The sequence below is a fragment of the Bos javanicus genome, chromosome 6 (genome assembly GCF_032452875.1).
Source record: "Bos javanicus breed banteng chromosome 6, ARS-OSU_banteng_1.0, whole genome shotgun sequence".
In the NCBI taxonomy this organism is placed as follows: Eukaryota; Metazoa; Chordata; class Mammalia; order Artiodactyla; family Bovidae; genus Bos; species Bos javanicus.
In genome coordinates, this window is record NC_083873.1 from 85,846,177 (window position 1) to 85,869,083 (window position 22,907).

Here is a 22,907-nt window from a genome sequence, read left to right on the forward strand (position 1 = left end):
ACCTCTTTTTTTTTTTTTTTTAACTTTGTGCTCATCATCTGCCACAGTATTAACCCCAAACGTTCACCAGCGGCTTCAGTCCTCCTGTCTCTGGTCACCTTGTCACACTAAAGTAGGGAGTCAGGCATTGGAAACATAAACCTTCCAAAGCCCCCTATTAATGGTATTAGCAACTGGAGAAATAGCAAAAACAAATGGGTTCATGCATGGAACATAAGAAAACTCTAGAAGGGTGACATATCCAAAGAAGACAGACGGATAGGGAACTTAAAGGAAAGTGAATTAAAGAGGAAAGAATAAAGATGAAAGCTATTTGAGCTTAGAAATTTCTGTGAAATATTTGCTTGTGATGGGAAGACATTGGAGGAGTTTTCATAAGCAAGTGACATTATATGATATGTATCTTTGATGAAAAGATTTGAAAATTGGAGATTTCTTTGATTCAGTAGACTACTCCTGTCCTTTAACCTTCTCATTGTACTCCATTCTATCCAAGCCCTCTTAACCTCACTTTTTTTCCTATTCAGGCTGAACACTGAAGGGTTTCTCAGAAGAAGGGTACACATGCCATATATTTTGAAAGAGTGGAAGGGGTAGAAGCTAAGAGAATTTTACTTTGTCTTCATAGAACACTCCATCCCTTAACACTCTGAATATATTCCATTCTATTTCTTATTCTCCTCACTTTCTTTCTTACACAGCCCAGACTTAACCCTTGATTTTTTTTTAATATCATTTTGATAACTCATGTAACTCTTCTGTCCCTCTGCACTTAGTGCTACTGGAAAGCATACAACCATGAACTAAATTTCTACTGCTACTTCATGCAAAGCAGCTGAATACTAAAGTAAGTTTGTTTTTTAAACATTTCTAAACATGTTAGTCATGAAAGACTGCTTACCAATCTTTGTTGTCTTGGCATTAGAGTTAGCTGCCTTCTTCAACTCTCTCTAAACTCCTAATTATCTTACTGAAAAAAAATTACCTTTCTACTGTATTGACAAATATTGAGTTTATCAATCCTAGACACTATCCACCTCACTAGCATTACACTTCACTAACTTGATCTCAATCTGAACATAACTTTAACTGTCTCCTTCAAATCTCAAGGGCTGTGGTGATCTTTCTCTGGTTCAAAACTAATAGCTCCTCTGGTGCTTTTTAAATTTTCCCTGTACTCTATCCTGTTCAGTGTTGTTCACTGGGCAAAGTAATAAAAATGATTATAACATCTGAAACTTATTGAACAGCTTATGTGCAGACTTCCCTGGTGGCTCAGATGGTAAAGCATCTGTCTACAATGTGGGAGACCTGGGTTCAATCCCTGGGTTGGGAAGATCCCCTGGAGAAGGAAATGGCAATCCACTCCAGTACTACTGCCTGGAAAATCCCATGGATGGAGGAGCCTGGTAGGCTACAGTCCATGGGGTCGCAAAGAGTCGGACACAACTGAAGGACTTCACTTTCACTTTCACTTATCTTTATAACTATTAACAATACTCTTATATTACTAATAACTCTTAATACTATTATACCTTATGGATGAGGAAATTTTAGCAAAAAAAAAAATATGTTGTCTTCAGGGGCAACATTCTATTTGGATCTATTGATATTTATGTCCTGGTGATTCTTACAATTGTCTTTATTTAGCTATTTCTTACTGGAAATACACCATTTCTTTCTCCTACACAAATATCAATGCTCTCTAGGCCTCTGGCCACAGCCACTTCTTTTCAATTTCAACATATTTTTTCCTAAATCATATTGTCCACTTTAAACATTTTAATTGCCACATACAATCGGCTAATTAAAATCAGCTCTTAATTATTTAGATAAATTCAGCTCTAAATTACTGTTCCCCAAATTTAAACAGATATACCCAGTTAACTTCTAAAACCCTGTCTATATTTGTTGGCTTTCCAAATTAAAATGTAAGCAATATCAGTGGCAATGTGTAAGCAGACATCAAGTCCTCAGTAATCAAAACATTATCTGACACTTGAATGAATTCCGTATATTCCATATACTCCACACCTAATATTTTATTTGTTTTGTTGTTTTAGTCGCTAAGTCGTGTCTGACTCTTTCTGACCCCATGGACTGTAGCCTGCCAGACTTCTCTAATCATGGGATTTCCCAGGCAAGAATACTGAAGAGGGTTCCCATTTCCTTCTCCAAGGCAGGCATCTTCCGGGATCAAGAACCCAACCTGAGTCCCCTGCATGGGCAGGTGGATTCTTTACCACTGAGTCATTAAGGAAGACGGATGGTAATATTTTATTACCACAGATTAAACTGGAACACAGTATTCATTGTAGCTGCTTTTTTCAATCAACAAATAATCTTCAAGGATTTGTCAAATACTATCTAGATGCAAGTTTATATTATGGGTACAGATAGATACCTAAAGGGTCTCCTATAATTGAAAAAGACTTAAAATATATGAAAGCAGGAAAACACATTACAAAACTTTGGAGGTGGATTGCATACTTATGGTAACAATAGTTAGTGACATATCTTTTATAAGTATTTCTCTTGTAAATTAAACATCTTGACATTTCCAAGAGCATAGCAGTCAATAACAACGAATAAAGTATCCTATTTCCATTATTACAAAATAGCAAGATATGTTCTGCTCTATCTGTATTCTGGTCACCTAACATTTGTGGATATTAGCTTGTACATAACAGAAGAGTACTCTCATGTTTGTTCATGTCTATTCTTTCCACCTGTCAAACATAATCTGCAGTTTTCCTAACTTGTTGACTCACAAAGTAATGGACTTAATAATACTAATTTTCAGTGTAACAGTCAGAAATAGAGGGTCAATGAAATTTACACGTAGGCTTTCCTGGCGGCTCAGACGGTAAAGAATCCACGTGCAATGTGGGAGACCTGGGTTTCATCCCTGGGTTGGGAAGATCCCCTGAAGGAGAATTCCAACATCTATATAACTGACTCTGGTCTGATGGCTTCTTTTTATCTTCATAATTTTTTCTTGACTTTCAGTGTATCTTGTAACTCTCTTTACTGAATGTCAGACATATGTTATAGCTCAGAATAAGATGAGGAAAATATTTTATGCTTGTATATGAGCACTTTTTGTAGTGGGATTTGTATTAATTGACTCCACAGAAAGAATATTATGCACTTGAAGAAAGGATTCTCTTGCTCTGAATAAACACTGCAGCCAATATTATGATTCAAGAGTGTATCAAGCTAAATAACTTCATGTTGCTCCGATGATTACTTGAGCACTGCCAACCAGTATGATATTGTCACGCGAGTGTATGTTCCTTGGTTCTTTGTCTCGTCACAACAAAGATTTGGAGCAACGGACATTAAAGCCCTTGGTGCGTCACAGCTCTCGGGTCTTGGACAAACCATGCTACAGCTCTTAGGCAAATCAGTGTTACAGCTCCATTTTATTTAGAAGATAGCAGGAGAATCCAAGACTCGAAAATAAGAGAGTGGAGGAGTGCGTGGAGAGGGAGGGAGAGAGAGAGACTGAGGGGGGAGGGCAGGGGCACGCACGCGGGAGAGAGGCCATGAGAAAGCGCTTCCTCCTTTTATATCTTTTATATGTTTTTTTTTCTCCACCTGGGCCTGCCCTATGCAAATTGGGCTTAGCCAGGAGTGCTGTTTGTTCTGCCTGAAGTTTTCACTCTGGTCCTCGGACCTTCCTTTGACCTTCCTTGTCTTTTAGCCACCGCCATTTTGGATTCCTTTTCCCTATTCTACCTACCGAACAATATCATATTGCCATTTCTTATTCAGTACTATGTATAACTGGAGATACTGTGGTCAATAATAAATTCACAGGATGGAGGGGCTCTTCTAAGTTTTAATGATTATAATTATTTTGGTAGGTAATTAATATTTGTAACACTCACAATAAACTGTGGAAAATTCTGAAAGAGATGGGAATACCAGACCACCTGACCTGCCTCTTGAGAAACCTGTATGCAGATCAGGAAGCAACAGTTAGAACAGGACGTGGAACAACAGAATGGTTCCAAATTGGGAAAGGAGTACGTCAAGGCTGTATATTGTCACCCTGCTTAATTAACTTATATGCAGAGTACATCATGAGAAACGCTGGGCTGGAGGAAGCACAAGCTGGAATCAAGATTGCTGGGAGAAATAGCAATACCTCAGATATGCAGATAACACCACCCTTCTGGCAGAAAGTGAAGAAGAACTAATTAGCCTCTTGATGAAAGTGAAAGAGGAGAGTGAAAAAGTTGGCTTAAAGCTCAACATTCACAAAACTAAGATCATGGAATCCAGTCCCATCCCTTCATGGCAAATATATGGGGAAAAAGTGGAAACAGTGGCTGGCTTTATTTTGGGGGGCTCCAAAATCACTGCAGATGGTGATTGCAGCCATGAAATTAAAAGACACTTACTCCTTGGAAGGAAAGTTATGACCAACCTAGACAGCATATTAAAAAGCAGAGACATTACTTTGCCAATAAAGGTCCGTCTAGTCAAGGCTATGGTTTTTCCAGTAGTCATTATGGATTGAGAGTTGGACTGTGAAGAAAGCTGAGCACCAAAGAATTGATGCTTTTGAACTGTGGTGTTGGAGAAGACTCCTGAGAGTCCCTTGGACTGCAAGGAGATCCAACCAGTCCATCCTAAAGGAGACCAGTCCTGGGTGTTTATTGGAAGGACTGATGCTGAAGCTGAAACTCCAATACTTTGGCCACCTGATGAGAAGAGCTGACTCATTTGAAAAGACCCGATGCTGGGAATAATTGAGGGCAGGAAAAGAAGGGGACAACAGAGGATGAGATGGTTGGATGGCATCACCAACTCGATGGACATGGGTTTGGGTGGACTCCAGGAGTTGGTAATGCACAGGGAGGCCTGGCTTGCAGCGGTTCATGGGGTGGCAGAGTCGGACACAACTGAGTGACTGAACTGAACATAAGAAGAGAGACTATACTGTTAATTTTTAAACAATTTGTTTTTCAATTGTATTCTATACTTAAAATGAAATAAAGCATAAGATTCCTTCACTGCAATTACCAACTGATGCAAAAAAAATCAGATAAGTAGTGCATATTTGGTCTTCCCAGGTGGCTGCACTGGTAAACAAAAAAACCCACCTGCCAATGCAGATTTGATCCCTGGGTCCTGGGTTGGGAAGATTCCCTGGAGGAGGGCATGACAACCCACTCCAATATTCTTACCTAGAGAATCCCATGGACAGAGGATCCTGGCTGGCTAAGGTCCATAGCGTCTAACAGAGTCAGACGTGACTGCTGTGATTCAGTACACACACACCTAATACATATTTGCAAAGTGCGTTTTGGAATTACATTTAAACTTCGCTATTTTTATGGTTCTGAAATAAGCAAGTAACTTAAAATCAAATCAGAGAATTGATAGGTTTTTATTTTTTTAGTTTTCAGTTCAGTTCAGTCGCTCAGTTGTGTCCAACTCTTTGCGACCCCATGAATTGCAGCATGCCAGGCCTCCCTGTCCATCACCAACTCCCGGAGTTCACCAAAAGCCATGCCCTTTGAGTCAGTGATGCCATCCAGCCATCTCATCCTCTGCCATCCACTTCTCCTCCTGCCTCCAATATTTCCCAGTATCAGGGTCTTTTCCAATGACTCAACTCTTCCCATGAGGTGGCCAAAGTACTGGAGTTTCAGCTTTAGCATCAGTCCTTCCAAAGAACACCCAGGACTGATCTCCTTTAAGATGGACTGGTTGGATCTCCTTGCAGTCCAAGGGACTCTCAAGAGTCTTCTCCAACACCACAGTTCAAAAGCATCAATTCTTCAGTGCTCAGCTTTCTTCACAGTCCAACTCTCACATCCATACATGACCACTGGAAAAACCACAGCCTTGACTAGACGGACCTTTGTTGGCAAAGTAATGTCTCTGCTTTTGAATATGCCATCTAGGTTGGTCATAATTTTCCTTCCAAGGAGTAAGCGTCTTTTAATTTCATGGCTGCAATCACCATCTGCATATCTGAGGTTATTGATATTTCTCCAGCAATCTTGATTCCAGCTTGTGCTTCTTCCAGCCCCGTGTTTCTCATGATGTACTCTGCATAGAAGTTAAATAAGCAGGGTGACAATATACAGCCTCGACATACTCCTTTTCTATTTGGAACCATTCTGTTGTTCCATGTCCAGTTCTAACTGTTGCTTCCTGACTTGCATATAGGTTTCTCAAGAGGCAGGTCAGGTGGTCTGGTATTCCCATCTCTTTCAGAATTTTCCACAGTTTATTGTGATCCACACAGTCAAAGGCTTTGCCATAGTCAATAGAGCAGAGATAGATGTTTTTCTGGAACTCTCTTGCTTTTTCCATGATCTAGTTGATGTTGGCAATTTTATCTCTGGTTCCTCTGTCTTTTCTAAAACTAGCTTGAACATCTGGAAGTTCACGCTTCACGTATTGCTGAAGCCTGGCTTGGAGAATTTTGAGCATTACTTTACTAGTGTGTGAGATGAGTGCAATTGTGCGGTAGTTTGAGCATTCTGTGGCATTGCCTCTCTTTGGGATTGGAATGAAAACTGACCTTTTCCAGTCCTGTGGCCACTGCTGAGTTTTCCAAATGTGCTGGCATATTGAGTGCAGCACTTTCACAGCATCATCTTTCAGGATTTGAAATAGCTCAACTGGAATTCCATCACCTCCACTAACTTTGTTCATAGTGATGCTTTCTAACACCCACCTGACTTCACATTCCAGGATGTCTGGCTCTAGATGAGTGATCACACCATGGTGATTATCTGGGTTGTGACGATATTTTTTATACAGTTCTCCTGTGTATTCTTGCCACGTCTTCTTAATATCTTCTGCTTCTGTTAGGTCCATACCATTTCTGTCCTTTATCGAGCCCGTCTTTGCATGAAATGTGTTCCCTTGGTATTTCTAATTTTCTTGAAGAGATCTCTAGTCTTTCCCATTCTGTCAGACTAATAAAGCCATAGATACTTTTATTATTCTAAAGAAGAAAAATATGAAATATATTGTATGTTTTCTGAAACAATCAATTTATAACATTAATGTTCGTAGGGTCAACCAACATGAAGTTTCTCCTTTGGGCCTGCCTCATGTATGTTTCTTTTGCAAGGGTAAGTAAATGGACTTTTAAAATTGCAGCAATAGTATAATCATCAAATAAGTGTAGACAGCGATTCTACAATTGTATATTGTAGTTATAGTGTTGATAATGATGCATAGACATGTTAATGAGTATGCAGTTTATTGTGCCAAACTTTTCAAAAGAAATTTTCAGATGCCAAAATAATAAAAGTTGTGTAATCTTAAAATGAATAAACAGTAAGGAAAAGAAGTGAATTCAGAAAGGCAGTGGGTTGGCGGAGAATAAAATTATAGGGAACCAGAATTCCAGGCAGATGATCTTAATAGTTTACATTTTCAAATTATACAAAACTGGATTAGGCTTCCTCTGGAAGTGAAGTCCCATTGCTGGAGGTCTGATGTAGTTGTTGTTTTTCAGTCACTATGTCTGACTCTATGACCCCATGGACTGCAGCATTCCAGGCTTCTCTCACTATCTCCCAGAGTTTGCTCAAACTCATGTCCATTGAGTTGGTGATGGCATCCAACCATCTCATCCTATGTTAGCCCCTTCTCCTCCTGCCTTCAATCTTTTCCAGCATCAGGGTCTTTTTCAATGAGTTGGTTCTTTGCATTAGGCGGCCAAAGCATTGGAGCTTCAGTTTCAGCATCAGTTCTTCCAGTAAATATTCAGGGTTAATTTCTTTAGGATTAACTGGTTGGATCGACTTGCAGTCCAAGAGACTCTCAAGAGTCTTCTCCAACACCACAATTCAAAAGTATCAGTTCTCCAACTCTCACCCTTCTTTATGGTCCAACTCTCCCATCCATACATGAATACTGGAAAAACCATAGCTTTTACCATACGGACCTTTGTCAGCAAAGTGATGTCTCTGCTTTCTAATATGCTATCTAGGTTGGTCATAGCTTTTCTTCCAAGAAGCAAGCATCTATTAATTTTGTGACTACAGTCACCGTCCAGTGATTTTGTAGCCCAAGAAAATAAAGTATGTCATGGTTTCTATTGTTTCCCTGCCTATCTGCCATGAACAGACGGGACCAGATGCCATGATCTTAGTTTTTTCAATGTTGCGCTTTAAGCCAACTTTTTCTCTCTCCTCTTTTGTATTAATCAAGAGGCTCTTTAGTTCCCCTTTGCTTTCTGCTGTCATAGTGGCATCATATGCACATCTGAAGTTGTTGATATTTCTCCCAGCAATCTTGATTCCAGCTTGTGCTTCATCCATCCTGGCATTTCATATGTTTTCCCTGGTGGCTCAGATGATAAAGCGTCTGTCTACAATGCAGGAGACCCGGATTCAATACCTGGGTCCGGAAGATCCCCTGGAGAAGGAAACCCACTCCAGTACTATTGCCTGGAAAATCCCATGGAGAGAGGAGCCTGGTAGGCTACAGTCCATGGGGTCGCAGAGTCAGACACGACGGAGCAACTCCAATATGCATAAAGGTAAATAAGCAGGGTGACAATATACAGCCTTGATATACTCCTTTTCCAATTTTGAATCAGTCCACTGTTCCATGCTCAGTTCTAACTGTTGCTTCTTGATCTGCCTAAAAGTTTCTCAGGAGACAGGTAAGGTGGTCTGGTATTGCCCTCTCTTTAGGAATTTTCCACAGTTTGCTCTGCTCCACACAGTCAAAAGCTTTAGCATAGTCAATGAAGCAAAAGCAGACATTATTTTGGAATTGCCTTACTTTTTCTATGATCCAGAAGATGTTGGCAATTTGATCTCCAGTTCTTGTACTTTTTCTAAATCCAGCTTATACATCTAAAAGTTCTTAGTTCACATACTGCTGAAGCTTAGCTTGAAGGATTTTGAGCATTATCTTGCTAGGATGTGAAATAAGCACAATTGTATAGTAGTTTGAACATTCTCTGGCATTGCCTTTCTTTGGTATTGAAATGAAAACACCTTTTCCAATCCTGTGGCCACTGCTGAGCCTTTCAAATTTGCTGGCATATTGAGTGCAGCACTTTCACAGCATCATCTTTTAGGACTTGAACTATCTCAGCTGGAATTCCATCACCTCCTCTACCTTTGTTCTTACTAATTCTTCCTAAGGCCCCCTTGACTTCACACTTTGGCATGTCTGGCTTTAGGTAAGTGATCACACCATCATGGTTATCAAGGTCATGAAGACCTTTTTTGTATAGTTTTCTGTGTATTCTTGCCACCTCTTCTTAATCTCTTCAGCTTCTCTTAAGTCCTTGCTGCTTCTGTCCTTTATTGTGCCCATATTTGCATGAAATTTTCCCTTGATATCTCCAACTTTCTTGAAGAGATCTCTAGTCTTTCCCATTCTGCTGTTTTCCTGTATTTATTTGAATTTTTCACTTAAAAAGTCTTTATTATCTCTCCTTTCTTATCTCTCTGGAGCTCCATAATGAATAACCATAGTGAATTAACTTTTTCCTTTATTTTAGAAATGCTTCCACTTTATTGATGAGGTAAAACTTTTTCTTTTTCATCTATGTATAAATGTATTTCGGAGGAAAGGGAAACCCACTCCAGTATTCTTGCCTAGAGAAATCCATGGACAAAGGAGCCTGGCGGGCTACAGTCCATGGAATTGCAAAGAGTTGTACATGACTGAGTGACTAACACGCACAGAAATGTATTTGTTTCTACCTTGAAGTATATTTTACATTTTAAAACTCTCTGATTTTTTGTATGCAATTTTGTGACTAATATTGCTGTTAAAATATCAATCCTATTAAACTCATATTTGATAGAAAAATGTTTATTAAGTATAAATATATTTGTGCTCGACATATTTACTGTAAGAATTTTATTTCTTTTCAATGAACAAAAGCATTAAGCAAGTATATCCCCTTTATAGTGGATATAAGTTTTGCTATGCCCGGGTTTCCTTCTCACGCTTTGACAAGATTTTATAACAATATTGTACTGAGTTTACTTCAACAAAATAAGTGATGAATCTGAGAAGATTTTGCCTATATGAAAGCATAGCAGAAGAAAGCATGATCTAGGAATTAGTAGCAGGAGGAGTATGTCCCAAATTGTTAGGTGACTTCTGTGCAGCAAATACTCAAAGTATCCCTATGTAGCACACCAAGACATTCATCAGTTTACTGCCATTAGAATTTTTGTTTAGTTCTTTGTCATTTTTGCCTTAATTCTGATGACAGGAGAGTGTTAAGAAAATAACAATAATATCTACCCACAAGTACGCAGTAGATCAACACAACAATCTATCAAGGAAAAGCCAAGACATATGATCCAGATGTGTAGAGTTTTAACCAAATACCATTAGACATATGGCGAAGGAATAGAAAATAATTTTAAAAATGAAAACAATATGGGATACTACTTTTAATTTCTTACAAGAATTAAGATTTTAATCATAAGAATTAGAACTCCCTGATCACAATATGAATCATTGTTATGTGTCAGTCTCTGTGAACACTCTGAATGTCTATTGCTTGTGTATCATGCATCTTACCTTCATGATCCAGGAGCAAGTATTTTAACTCAGTAATTCAGGAATGGACCCTAAAATTGGAAAGAATATTATACACAATATTAAATTTTAATGAAGAAGCTTCCTACCTGGGAGATAGCAACCCTGGCACAAGCAAAAAAACCTTGTCTGTTCTATCCACGTGGACACGTGGCACATGGACAGCACAAAGTAGCCACTCATTTGATTCTTTTAAAAAGTTTTTGAAAATCCATCAAGAAAGACAAAGTATCCCAAACCATTGAGGAACAATCTACATTCATTGAGAAGTCTTTAGTCCCTGGGGATTTTGTGATAAGCCCAAAAGATTATATAATATAATCTTTACTTATTAAATGTCATCACAGTCATAAGTAATATAGAGATAGGATGGAGGTAATCATCTTTAATTGACTACTTTGCTCTCCTTTAGGATTACAGTGACAACATAGGCAGTCCTTACCCAGTTAACCCATCTGCAAGTATTTCTTACCCAGTTATCCCATCTGCAAGTATTCCTTATCCATTTAACCCATCTGCAAGTATTTCTTACCCAGTTACCCCATCTGCAAGTATTCCTTGTCCAGTTAACCCATCTGCAAGTATTCCTTGTCCCATGCCAGACAGAGATTTCACTCCTCCTGTCTATCTTACAAAGACTAACCTCCCCAATGACCCTGCAGTACCCTCAAATCCCCTGGTTTTCACTGCTCTTGGAGCTCCCCTCTACAGTATTGCTGGTCTTCCCATATCTCCTTTTTCCGGTCAACTTCCTCCTACTGGGGTTTTCCGCCTTGTTCCTGTCTCAAGTAGACCTATAGGACCTTTATACTCACCTAATGAAGCTGCATCTTCTGCAAATACATATATAGTTGAGATTCTTGTCCCACCTACTACACCCCCACATACTGTCCCAGATGTCCAACCACTTACTATCACAGAGCCTGATGAAGCCGAGCCTGCAGCAGATGCCCTCGCTGCCCCAGAACCTCAGTCCTCTATTTCTTTTGACCGGGTAAGTGGCCTCAGTCTTAGTCCTGTGATGCATGAGATTTATAGTAGCAGGAAAGAAACAGTCTCTCTATAAACAAACATATATCCACTGAGATATTTTGAACAGCTTTTTTGAGATAGGATATAAAAAAAACTACCAATACTAAAAACGTATACTTCGATAAGTTTGGGCATGTATATACACACCCATGGTTTGTTGGCATTGCTGACTCAATGGACATGAGCTTGAACAAACTCAGAGAGATAGTAAAGGACAGGGAAAGACTAGCTTGCTGCAGTTCAAGTGGTTGCAAAGAGTCCGATACGACTTAGTGAGTGAAGAACAGCAATGAAAAAAAAACACCAAGATAAGACTATATTCACAATAGCCGGAAGTATCCTACTGTTTTTTTTGTTGTTGTTGTTGTTTGTTTGTTTTAAATATTCCCACACTCCCCTTTTTCTTGTTCTTGATGTATTTTCTGTTGGTACAGATTGGTTTGCAATTTCCGGGATGCTGTATAAGCAGAATCATACTGTATATACTCTTTTGTGCCTGGATTCTGTCACTAAGCATAATTATTCTGAGATTTATCCATGTAGTTATGCATATCAATAGTCCAGTCTCTTTTTTTGCAAAGTTATGTTACATTATATGGATATATCATAATTTTTACCCATTCATTTGTTGATGAACATTTTAACTTCCAAGCTGAATACCATTTATACCATTTATTTATATCCAGTTACATATTGCATACAATACTGGCTTAAATTGCTTAGTTCAATATTCAATAAAACTGATAAGATGGACAGCCTTGCCTTGCTTCTGATATTGAGGGAAAGAATTTATTCTAGGATATCGTTAGGTTGGTGTGATTTTCGCCTTTATTTTTTTTTTTTAAGTTTTTTTTTTAATTTTATTTTATTTTTAAACTTTACATAATTGTATTAGTTTTGCCAAATATCGAAATGAATCCGCCACAGGTATACATGTGATTTTCGCCTTTAGTAAACAGGAATGGAGAAACATTTTGATCTAAGGATAATTTTTCCCATTGCAGAGATCAAATCATTCTGAGTGCTCAGCCATATGACCTGTGAAAACTAAGCTTTTTTACTCTGGCTGTGTGATCAAGGGCTTCCCAGGTGGTTCCAGTGGTAAAGAACCTGCCTGCCAATGCAGGAGACATAAGAGATGCAGGTTCCACCCCTGAGTCAGGAAGATCCCCTGGAGGAGGGCATGGCAACCCACTCCAGTATTCTTGCCTGGAGAATCTCATGGACAGGGAGTCTGACAGGCTACAATCAATAGGGTTGCAAAGAGTCAGACACAACTGAAGTGACTTAGCACGCATGTGTGATAAAAATGTTTTTTCCTGCCAGATACTGTGCCATTTTGAGCACTAGATACTTTTTCATCTTTTCAGATGGCTCTTGACCTGACCTGAGGTAGTATCATCATATCTCAGGATAACCTATTTATTTATTTATATTGACTTATAGTTGATTTACAATATTATATTAGTTTTAGGTACACATCACTGTGATTTGATATTTTTAAAGATTATATTCCATGTAAAGTTATTACAAAACATTGATTATATTGCCCTGTGTGGTACAGTATATTCTTGTTGCTTATCTATTTTATACATAGTAGTTGGTATCTCCTAATCCCATACCCCTATCTTCTCCCTCCCACCTTCCTTCTCCCCACCAATAACCACTAGTTTGTGCTCCATAATTGTCTTTTTTTGTTTTGTTATATACAGTATTTTGTTTTAATTTTTAGATTCCACATCAGTTGATAACACAGAGACTTTGTCTTTCTCTGTCTGACTTATTTCACTAAGCATAATACTCGTAGGTCCATTCACATTGTTGCAAATGGCAAAAGTTCATTCTTTGTTATAGCTGACTAGTATTTGTATATGTTTGTATATATATGGAGGGAATGGCAATCCACTCCAGTATTTTTGCCTGGAGAATCCCATAGACAGAAAAGCCAATAGGCTACAGTCTGTGGGGTCGCAAAGAGTCAGACATGACCGAGCTACCAATATATATGGGGTTTCTCTGGTGGCTCAGATGGTGAAGAATGTGCCTGCAATGTAGGAGATCCATGTTAACTCCCTGGAATGGGAGGATCCCCTAGAGAAGGGAATGGTTATCCATGCCAGTATTCTTACCTGGAGAATTCCATGGACAGAGGAGCCTGGTGGGCTACAGTCCATGGCTGACTAATATTCCATTGTGTATATACATACAGGTAATCACACCTTCCTTATTTATTCATCTATTGATGGACATGTACCTTGCTTCCATATCTTGGCTATTGTAAATAACGCTGTTATAAGCATGCTATGCTATGCTAAGTCACTTCAGTCTTGTCTGACTCTGTGTGACCCCATAAACGGCAGCCCACCAGGCTCCCCAGTCCCTGGGATTCTCCAGGCAAGAACACTGGAGTGGGTTGCCATTTCCTTCTCCAGTGCATGAAAGTGAAAAGTGAAAGTGAAGTCGCTCAGTCATGTCCAACTCCTAGCGACCCCATGGATTGCAACCTACCAGGCTCCTCCGTCCATAGGATTTTTCCAGGCAAGAGTACTGGAGTGGGGTGCCATTGCCTTCTCCATTATAAGCATAGGATAACCTTTTTAGATCTTTGTATCTATGTCTTTGTCTTCCTCTTTCCTTCAGATTCTCTACTCTGTGAATTTTAGCTATCTTGGTCTTCCTAGACTCCCGGCTCCATCTCCCTTCACTAAGGCCTCAAAACAATGCAAGCAGTAAGCTAAGACAATCATAAGGTTCATTTCCTCTGCTTCTTGTCTCTTAGGGATTGCTGTTCTTCATAACTGATATTCAGATCTTGAGAAATAGTTGCTTCTCATATTTTGGTATTTTTTAAGTTCATTTCAGACAAGATGGTATACTCAGTTTCTGTTACTTATTTTGACCAAAACTATAAGGCAATGGCACCCCACTCCAGTACTCTTGCCTGGAAAATCCCATGGATGGAGGAGCCTGGTGGGCTGCCATCTCTGGGGGTCGCACAGAGTCGGACACGACTGAAGCGACTTAGCAGCAGCAGCATAGTCCTCTAAATTTTCTTAAAAACAATGATTAAAAAAAAAAAAATAGAAGCCCTTTGTCCCTAAGTTTTAGAGCTGTGGCTATTTTAAAAAAGGAAAAGAAGAATTCCAAAGTACATGGAAGATACTCTGAAACCTGGGCACAGGCTACAGACAAATGAGAGCTTAAATTCAACAGTGAATAATTTCTAAAGTGTATTGCCACTAATTGGATAATGGCACCCCACTCCAGTACTCTTGCTTAGAAAATCCCATGGATGGAGGAGCCTGTTAGGCTGCAATCCATGGGGTCGCTAAGAGTCAGACACGACTGAGCAACTTCACTTTCACTTTTCACTTTCATGCATTGGAGAAGGAAATGGCAACCCACTCCAGTGTTCTTGCCTGGAGAATCCCAGGGACAGGGGAGCCTGGTGGGCTGCCATCTATGGGGTCGCACAGAGTCGGACACGACTGAAGTGACTTAGCATAGCATAGCATTAGCATAGTAGTTGTTTCCTAGAAGGAGGTAAAGCTTTGCTTCTTGTACCCTTATTCCTGATAGAGATCAGGATCAAGTTAAATGCTTGCATGGAACTGCTCCGCAGAAGTTTGAAGAGCCATCCTTATGCTCCAATGCTCTACATATTAACATGTTCCTTTAGTATGTTTCTTTAACACAAAGCACTCTCCTTCCATCAGTCTATATACACACTTACAGTTCATGACTCACGTGGAGATAAAGAGCTATTTTAGAAAGTATGGGTAAAAAGAAATAAGACTTCAGAAAAGTGGGCCTTGAAAACACTGCTAAATGTCTTAGACTGTTTCCTATATCCAAAGGAATTTATTTACCTTTATTACATAATTTGACCAGTTCTTTGTTTCCAAAAGCTAAGTCTGATAGCAGTATCAGTTCAGTTCAGTTCAGTTCAGTTCAATCATTCAGTCATGTCTGACTCTTTGCGATACCATGAACCACAGCACCCAGCCTCCCTGTCCATCACCAACTCTCGGAGTTTACTCAAACTCATGTCCATTGAGTAGGTGATGCCATTCAACCATCTCATCCTCTGTCGTCCCCTTCTCCTCCCACCTTCAGTCTTTCCCAGCATTAGGGTCTTTTCAAATGAGTCAGCTCTTCGCATCAGGAGGCCAAAGTATTGGAGTATCAGCTTCAACATCAGTCCTTTCAATGAATACTCAGGACTGGTCTCCTTTAGGATGGACTGGTTGGATCTCCTTGCAGTCCAAAGGACTCTCAAGTGTCTGCTCCAACACCACAGTTTAAAAGCATCAATTCTTCAGCAACTCAGCTTTTTTATGGTCTTACTCTCACATCCATACATGACTATTGGAAAAATCATAACTTTGATTAGATGGACCTTTGTCAGCAAAGTAATGTCTCTGCCTTTTAATATGCTGTCTAGGTTTGTCATAAATTTTCTTCCAAGGAGCAAGCATCTTTTAACTTCATGGCTGAAATCAACATCTGCAGTGATTTTGGAGCCCAAGAAAATAAAGTCTGTCACTGTGTTCATTGTTTCCCCATCTATTTGCCATCAAGTGATGGGACTGGATGTCATGATCTTAGTTTTTTGAATTTTGAGTTTTAAGCCAGCTTTTTCACTCTCCTTTTTCACTTTCATCACAAGGCTCCTTAGTTCTTCTTCACTTTCTGCCATACTGGTGGTGTCATCTGCATATCTGAGGTTATTGATATTTCTCCTGGAAACCTTGATTCCAGTTTGTGCTTCATCCAGCCCAGCATTTTGCATGATGTACTCTGCATATAAGTTAAATAAGCAGAGTGACAATATACAGCCTTGACATACTCCTTTCCCAATTTGGAACCAGTCTGCTGTTCCATGTCCAGTTCTAACTGTTGCTTCTTGACCTGCATAAATATTTCTCAGGAGGCAGGTAAGGTGGTCTGGTATTCCCATCTCTTTCAGAATTTCCACAGTTTGTGGTGATCCACACAGTCAAAGGCTTTGGCATATTCAATAAAAGCAGAAATAGATGTTTTTCTGGAACTCTCTTGCTTTTTCGATGATCCAGCACATGTTTTCAATTTGACATCTGATTCCTCTGCCTTTTCTAAATCCAGCTTGAACATCTGAAACTTCCCAGTTCATGTACTGTTGAAGCCTAACTTGGAGAAGTTTCAGTATTACTTTGCTAGAGTATCAGATGAGTGCAATTACATGGTAATTTGAACATTCTTTGGCATTGCCTTTCTTTAGGATTGGAATGAAAACTGACGTTTTCCAGTCCTGTGGCCACTGCTGAGTTTTCCAAATGTGCTGGCATATTGAGTGCAGCACTTTCACAGCATCCTCTTTTAGAACTTGAAATAGCTCAGCTGGAATTCCATCACCTCCACTAGTTTTGTTTGTAGTGATGCTTCCTAAGGCCCACTTGACTTCACACTCCACATTGTCCGGCTCTTGGTGAGTGATCACACCATCATGGTTATCTGGGTCATTATAGTCTTTTTTGTATAGTTCTGAGTATTCTTGCTACTGCTTCTTAATATTTTCTGCTTCTGTTATGTCCATACCATTTCTATCCTTTATTGTGACCTCATTCTTTTATCCTTTCATAAATCTTTTCCAATTTGACTGTTATAAATATTCACTAGACAGGAAAATGGCAAGGCTTTATTTGACTGTTAACCACATCAGGATTTCTGCTAAGATGACATCAGTGCTTACAGTAGAATTGAAGACCTAATGTGATAGCTTTTACTATTGTTGGTGATGCCTCTTAACAGTAGCTATTACAAAACAAATTTAAGGCTTAAATGTTGAGTTAAACCTTTTCTACTGTCATATTCTTTGAGGTTTTTATTTTACTATTATATAAGATAAAAGAGTATTTATTAGTGAATCAGTTCAAGATATTCCAAAATTTTTTTTATTTTATTTATTTTTTAAGTATAAATTTATTTATTTTAATTGGAGGTTAATTACTTTACAATATTGTATTGGTTTAATACAAATTTAATACTTTCATATTTTCAATAAACATTTATATTTCTTTCCTTACTATATTAATGACAATTCATAACAGGTAAAAGAAGAGTACTACTTTTCTACAAAAGTTTTTTAAGACAGAGAAGGAATTCTACTTCAAGTCATTCAGTATCAGGAGATTGGTGATCTGATCCCAAGACTCCCACACAAAATACTCTATGTAATATATGCATGCATGCAAATAAATCATAACATTGAATTAACATTGCATTTTAAAATTGTTATGAGAATGCATAATAGCTATAAGAAGATAGAGGAAAACAAACTTGAATCTCTTAAATGTGACTTCTAATAGTAGCATGGATTTATAGATAACCATTCAATATAGTCCCTTAACGTTAAAATCATAATGCAACAAGAGGAATTTTCTATAGCCATTTGATACTTTTTATACAAAACTAATATGTTATCTTTCTTTTTCAGGAATAATTGGAACAAGAATCACTGAAAGCTAAAAAAATTTATTTTCTTTTCAAAGACTACCATTCTGTTACATTAAAAATATATTTCAATAAAAAACATTTAAATAATCAGTCTCACCATACAGGTTTGTTTGTGATTTTTTTCATTGGATTTAATTTATATAGAAATGATATTTATGGTTTATTTTTTTTTCCAATTCACAATTTTAAAAGGTTACTTCTTAACTATGTAAATAATAATTGTCAGAGATTTAAACATCTGATGGCAATATGTGCTTTTCTTTTGAATAAACCCTATATAAAAAACACAACACAAAAATAATTTTTTTATTTTTTGTTTCCAATTTGTTTCTTCTGAAAGTAAACAGAAAGTATTTTGTTAAGGAAATTAAAATGGAGGAAGTCTTGTTCAGCCTTCAGAAGTAGGAGAGCTGACTTGCTTCTGACCTGTCTGGACACTGTCTGGATTCCATGCCTATCTGTAAGCACAGCAAATCAAGTGGTACTTTAGATAAGAAAGGGAATAGGTCTTGAAATTTGAGTCCCTGAGGGTCTGGCCAATCCCCCAGAGGTCTAATGAAATCCTTTGACTTACAGAGTGAAACACAGTATTTTAAAAAGATTAAAGTAAAACCAGAGCTGCATTTTTGTGCACAATCTGGAAAAGACAACACTTTGTGGCCTGGAGTAATAAGTGGGAGCTCTTGAAATTGCAATCCAAAGTCTCACCCATGGGATGGATGCACTGCCTGGGACCCTTTCCTGTCGGGAGCCGTGTTAGGCATTACTGACAAAATGGAGGCATGGTCCCCAGCCCCCTCTCCTCATTCCGCAGGCACGGATCCCGGGATGAAGGAGTTAGGCCTTGTAATTCTGACTTGTCTTTTCCTCTCCTCAGCTGAGTTGACTGAAAAGGAATATTAAGGTGCTTATTGGTCTTGAGAAGAGCATGAGAAGGCACAAAGCCTTCTGCAGCATTGCTCAGAAAATAATTCATAAAGTTGATCATTGACATTTGTTCAAGGACTTTTACAAAAGAGTGTTCCAGGATGAGCACATAGGCCATAGCTTGAGGCCATGGGAGGGATTGATATCTGAAGCCTATTTGTGAGGAAAATGTTTATGGCAAAGGAGTTTACTGAATTTAGGGCTTAGAAATAATTAAAATAGTTAGAAGTTAAAGATTTAAGGAATGTTGTAAAGTTAGCATATTTTACTATAGCTTATAGAAGTTAGGAATTTTTAGAGACGCTATAGCTAGAAGCTTTTTTAAGAGATAGTGAGCTCAGGATATTATGGGCAAACAGGATTTAGGAAGATAAGTAGTAAACTGAGGAATGTAGCATGAGTTACAATGTAATCACAAGTTAACTATAGGACACATTAAAGGAGGTAGATAATAGATGATAAGGCTGATTCTGAGAGAATCACTGAAGCAGGAACTGTTTGAAGAGCAACAATGATTTATGGAGATAATAAATCTGGGAGAGGGGGAACTGAAAATGTCAAAGCTCTGGCCTAATGTTTTTGTAAAAGTATAAAAGAGAACCTTAAACTTGAAATAAACAGGCAGTCCATAGAAAACTGAGAGGCTGTCTCATTGGCCGACACCGTCAGCTCTTCAGGTTGAATCCCTGGTTGCTGGAGTTGGACTCTGGCACTTTCCCAACTGGGGCTCCAGATTGCTGTGAACAAGGGACTTCTCAGTGCTATTTAACTCTGTATGTCATTCAGCTCCATTTGGTGATGTATGTGCTGTTACTTTTCTCTATTGCATCTGTTTCTTTACTTGTAATGACTGTGTATTTAAATTAAGTCCAATAATCCTCTATTAAATATTAAAATTGCTTATTATGTGTGATGAGTGGTTTCTTTAGTTAACAAATCCTTTGAACTTAAAAGTAAAACTTTCAGCAAAACATAAAGAGGAGACAAGCATCATTCCATGGCTATCTCCCCATTTCCCTTCCCCTAAAATGTTTCACCTACTTTTTACACATTTATCTAACATCAATTTACATAGTACTTTGCAGTTCTAGGCACTGTTATAAGCTCCCAACAATATAAGTTTATTAAGCCCTTATAAAAACCCTGCAAGTATATATAATTATTATTTCCATTTAAATGTTAGACAACTGAATAACAGAGAAGATAAATGATTTGCCAAGATTACACAGTTGAAATGTATCAGAGGCAGAATGAGAAAGCATACCAAGGAAACATAGAGTTAGAACTTTACTGGAAATTAGAAAATAATACAAACTAACATGAAATTAAGCATAAGTGTGCCAATTTCTTTTGGTTATTGCAACAAATTACAAAGTTGGTGGCTTAAATAAATAATTCATTCCCTCACATTTCAGGAGGTCCAAAATTAAGTTGACTGGGCTGAAATTAATATGTCACAGGGTCAATGGTCCCTTGATACGCTTTTGGGGAGCTGTGACCCTCCCAGTTTCTTTCTATAGCTATTAGCATCTAGTAACTTGTGGCTGCATCATTCTAATCTTCAGGGAATAAAGCATCAAGCCTCTGTCTGATTATTTTTTACAGTATTTTCTCCCATGTATGTTTTCAAATCTTACCTTTAAAAGGTATATGTGATTGCATTTGGGGCTTCCCAGGTGCTCAGTGGCAAAGAATCTGCCTGCCAATGCAGGAGACACAGGAAACCCAAGTTCAGTCCCTGGGTCAGGAAGTCCCCCTGGAGGAGGAAATGTCAACTCACTCCAGTATTCTTGCCTGGAAAAGTCAATGGACAGAGGCACTTCGCAGGCAACAGTCCATGGGATCACAAAGAGTCGGACACAACTAAAGATTGCATTCAGGGCCCACCCAGGTAATACAGTATAATCTCTCCATTTTTGAACTCTAAACTTAATCACATCTCTCAAAGATGTTTTTTTTTTTCTTTTTTGCCAAATAAGTTAACATTCAAAGGTTCCAAATATTAGAACAAAGAAACCTCTTGGGGAGGCCCCAGAGGCAATAGACAGAATTCAGATTGGAGTTAGATATCAAGTTGATGAGAGAATAACTCCTTGTTAAATCACCCTACTCAGACATGGGAAGGAAAGTATTTGAGCAATGAATAAAACCTTTGGCAAACTCATAACTCTGTATGTTTAAATATATATATCCTTATAAGTCAGATTCTAGTGAAGTCGGTTTGAATCTGAAAATCAAGAGAAAGAAAATGAAAAAGGCTGAGATCCTACAAACAGAATTGGCCCTACATGAAGCACAAAGAAAGGAACTTAAGGAGTAGATTAAGGGGTACAAATTTTTATGTATAAAATAAGCTACAAGGTTATATCTTGCAACACAGGGAATACAGTTAATATAATATTTTTTTAAAGCTTAAATCACAATACACCTGTAACTTCTATAATATTTATATCCTTTATACTTCAATTAAAAGAAACATAGCAAAACATACTAAAAACAAGACTTTCATTTTTTAAAAAAATGAGGAATAGGTTAACATATTTAAAAACTCACCTGGGACTACTTACAAAGAGAGGAAGGAAAACTGAAGACAGAGGACCCTGGAGCCATGTCCCTTGGCTTGTGGAGGGGTGATGGCAGGAAGTATGGACTGGCTGCTAGTGTGATGACACAGGTTACCAGTAGCCTGGAAAATTCAAAAGCTAAGAAAAAGTTTTGAAGTTTTGATTCGTTGGGGCCAAATAAAACACAAACTTTGACATCAGTAGAATTTTGACTTCAGGAAATAGTTAAGGATGATTCACAGAGTACTAGTTAACAGAAACACTGCATCCTAAGTCAGGGCCCCGGCTGTAACAACTGTTAGCTTCAGGACATTAGCCACTTAACCACTTTAGGACAAACTCTCAGCTGTTGAAAAAATAGCTGCATAATAATCTCAATCCTTTAAAAATATTGTTGTCTCTAAAATCACAATATCTAAAAGAATTGATATAGTTAAGTTATTGTAGCCCAGATGCCAGACCTCTAAATCATCCAGTAACAAAGCCTGAACACAGGGGTTCAGTTCAGTTCAGTCACTGGGTTCGTGTCTGGCTCTTTGCAACCCCATGAATTGCAGCACGCCAGGCCTCCCTGTCCATTACTAACTCCTGCAGTCCACCGAAACCTATGTCCATCGAGTCGATCATGCCATCCAACCATCTCATCCTCTATCATCCCCTTCTCCTCCTGCCCTCAATCTTTCCCAGCATCAGGGTCTTTTCAAATGAGTCAGCTCTCCACATCAGGTGGCCAAAGTACTGGAGTTGCAGCTTCAACATCAGTCCTTCCAATGAACACCCAGGACTGATCTCCTTTAGGATGGACTGGTTGGATCGCCTTGCAGTCCAAGGGACTCTCAAGAGTCTTCTCCAACACCACACTTCAAAAGCATCGATTCTTCAGCGCTCATCTGTCTTTATAGTCCAACTCTCACATCCATACATGACTACTGGAAAAACCATAGTTTTGACTAGACGGAATTGGAATGAAAACTGACCTTTTCCAGTCCTGTGGCCACTGCTGAGTTTTCCAAATTTGCTGGCATATTGAGTGTAGCTCTTTCACAGCATCATCTTTTAGGATTTGAAATTTTGAATTTTTAGGATGGTTTCAATAGAGCTAGGGAAAAAACTGCAGTGAAATTAAGTAAGTTTTTCTGCAAGGAAATGAGTCATGCCTGATAGTAAAGAAGCAGCGTTATGATTAGTTGGTTGTAATTGTGGCTAAAATCATCAAATAATTATGGAAAAGAGTAGATTCACTCAAACAAATACAAAGGAAAATCAGGACAATGCACATGATAAGGGGATTCAAGTAGGATCTGCATATCGTTTCATTTCCATCCAATA

The 22,907-nt window shown here is 38.5% G+C and overlaps 1 protein-coding gene and 1 long non-coding RNA gene across 2 annotated transcripts in view; one reads left to right on the forward strand and one right to left on the reverse strand.

Annotated features, from left to right (window-relative positions):
• The window catches only part of LOC133249651 (uncharacterized), a 28,226-nt gene extending 16,666 nt beyond the window's left edge, over nucleotides 1-11,560 (reverse strand). The window contains exons 1-2 of the long non-coding RNA XR_009737041.1: nucleotides 11,473-11,560; nucleotides 10,543-10,592 (exon numbers count right to left, since the gene is read on the reverse strand). This is a non-coding gene — a long non-coding RNA (uncharacterized LOC133249651). The remainder of the gene's footprint in view (nucleotides 1-10,542; nucleotides 10,593-11,472) is intronic.
• On the forward strand, nucleotides 459-18,178 carry LOC133249650 (uncharacterized). The gene is made up of 4 exons (XM_061420386.1): nucleotides 459-847; nucleotides 7,048-7,106; nucleotides 10,973-11,554; nucleotides 18,068-18,178. The coding sequence occupies exons 2-4, from the start codon at nucleotides 7,059-7,061 to the stop codon at nucleotides 18,071-18,073; spliced, it is 636 nt and encodes a 211-aa protein (XP_061276370.1). The 5' UTR covers nucleotides 459-847; nucleotides 7,048-7,058; the 3' UTR covers nucleotides 18,074-18,178.
• Nucleotides 18,179-22,907: the final 4,729 nt, after the last annotated feature.

What these genes read in the sequence shown, in the direction of transcription:
- LOC133249650 (XM_061420386.1), top strand. Translation starts at nt 7,059, where the DNA reads ATGAAGTTTCTCCTTTGGGCCTGCCTCATGTATGTTTCTTTTGCAAGG. An exon ending in TGTATGTTTCTTTTGCAAGG is followed by an intron (nt 7,107 to 10,972) that starts GTAAGTAAATGG and finishes GCTCTCCTTTAG; the next exon opens with GATTACAGTGACAACATAGG.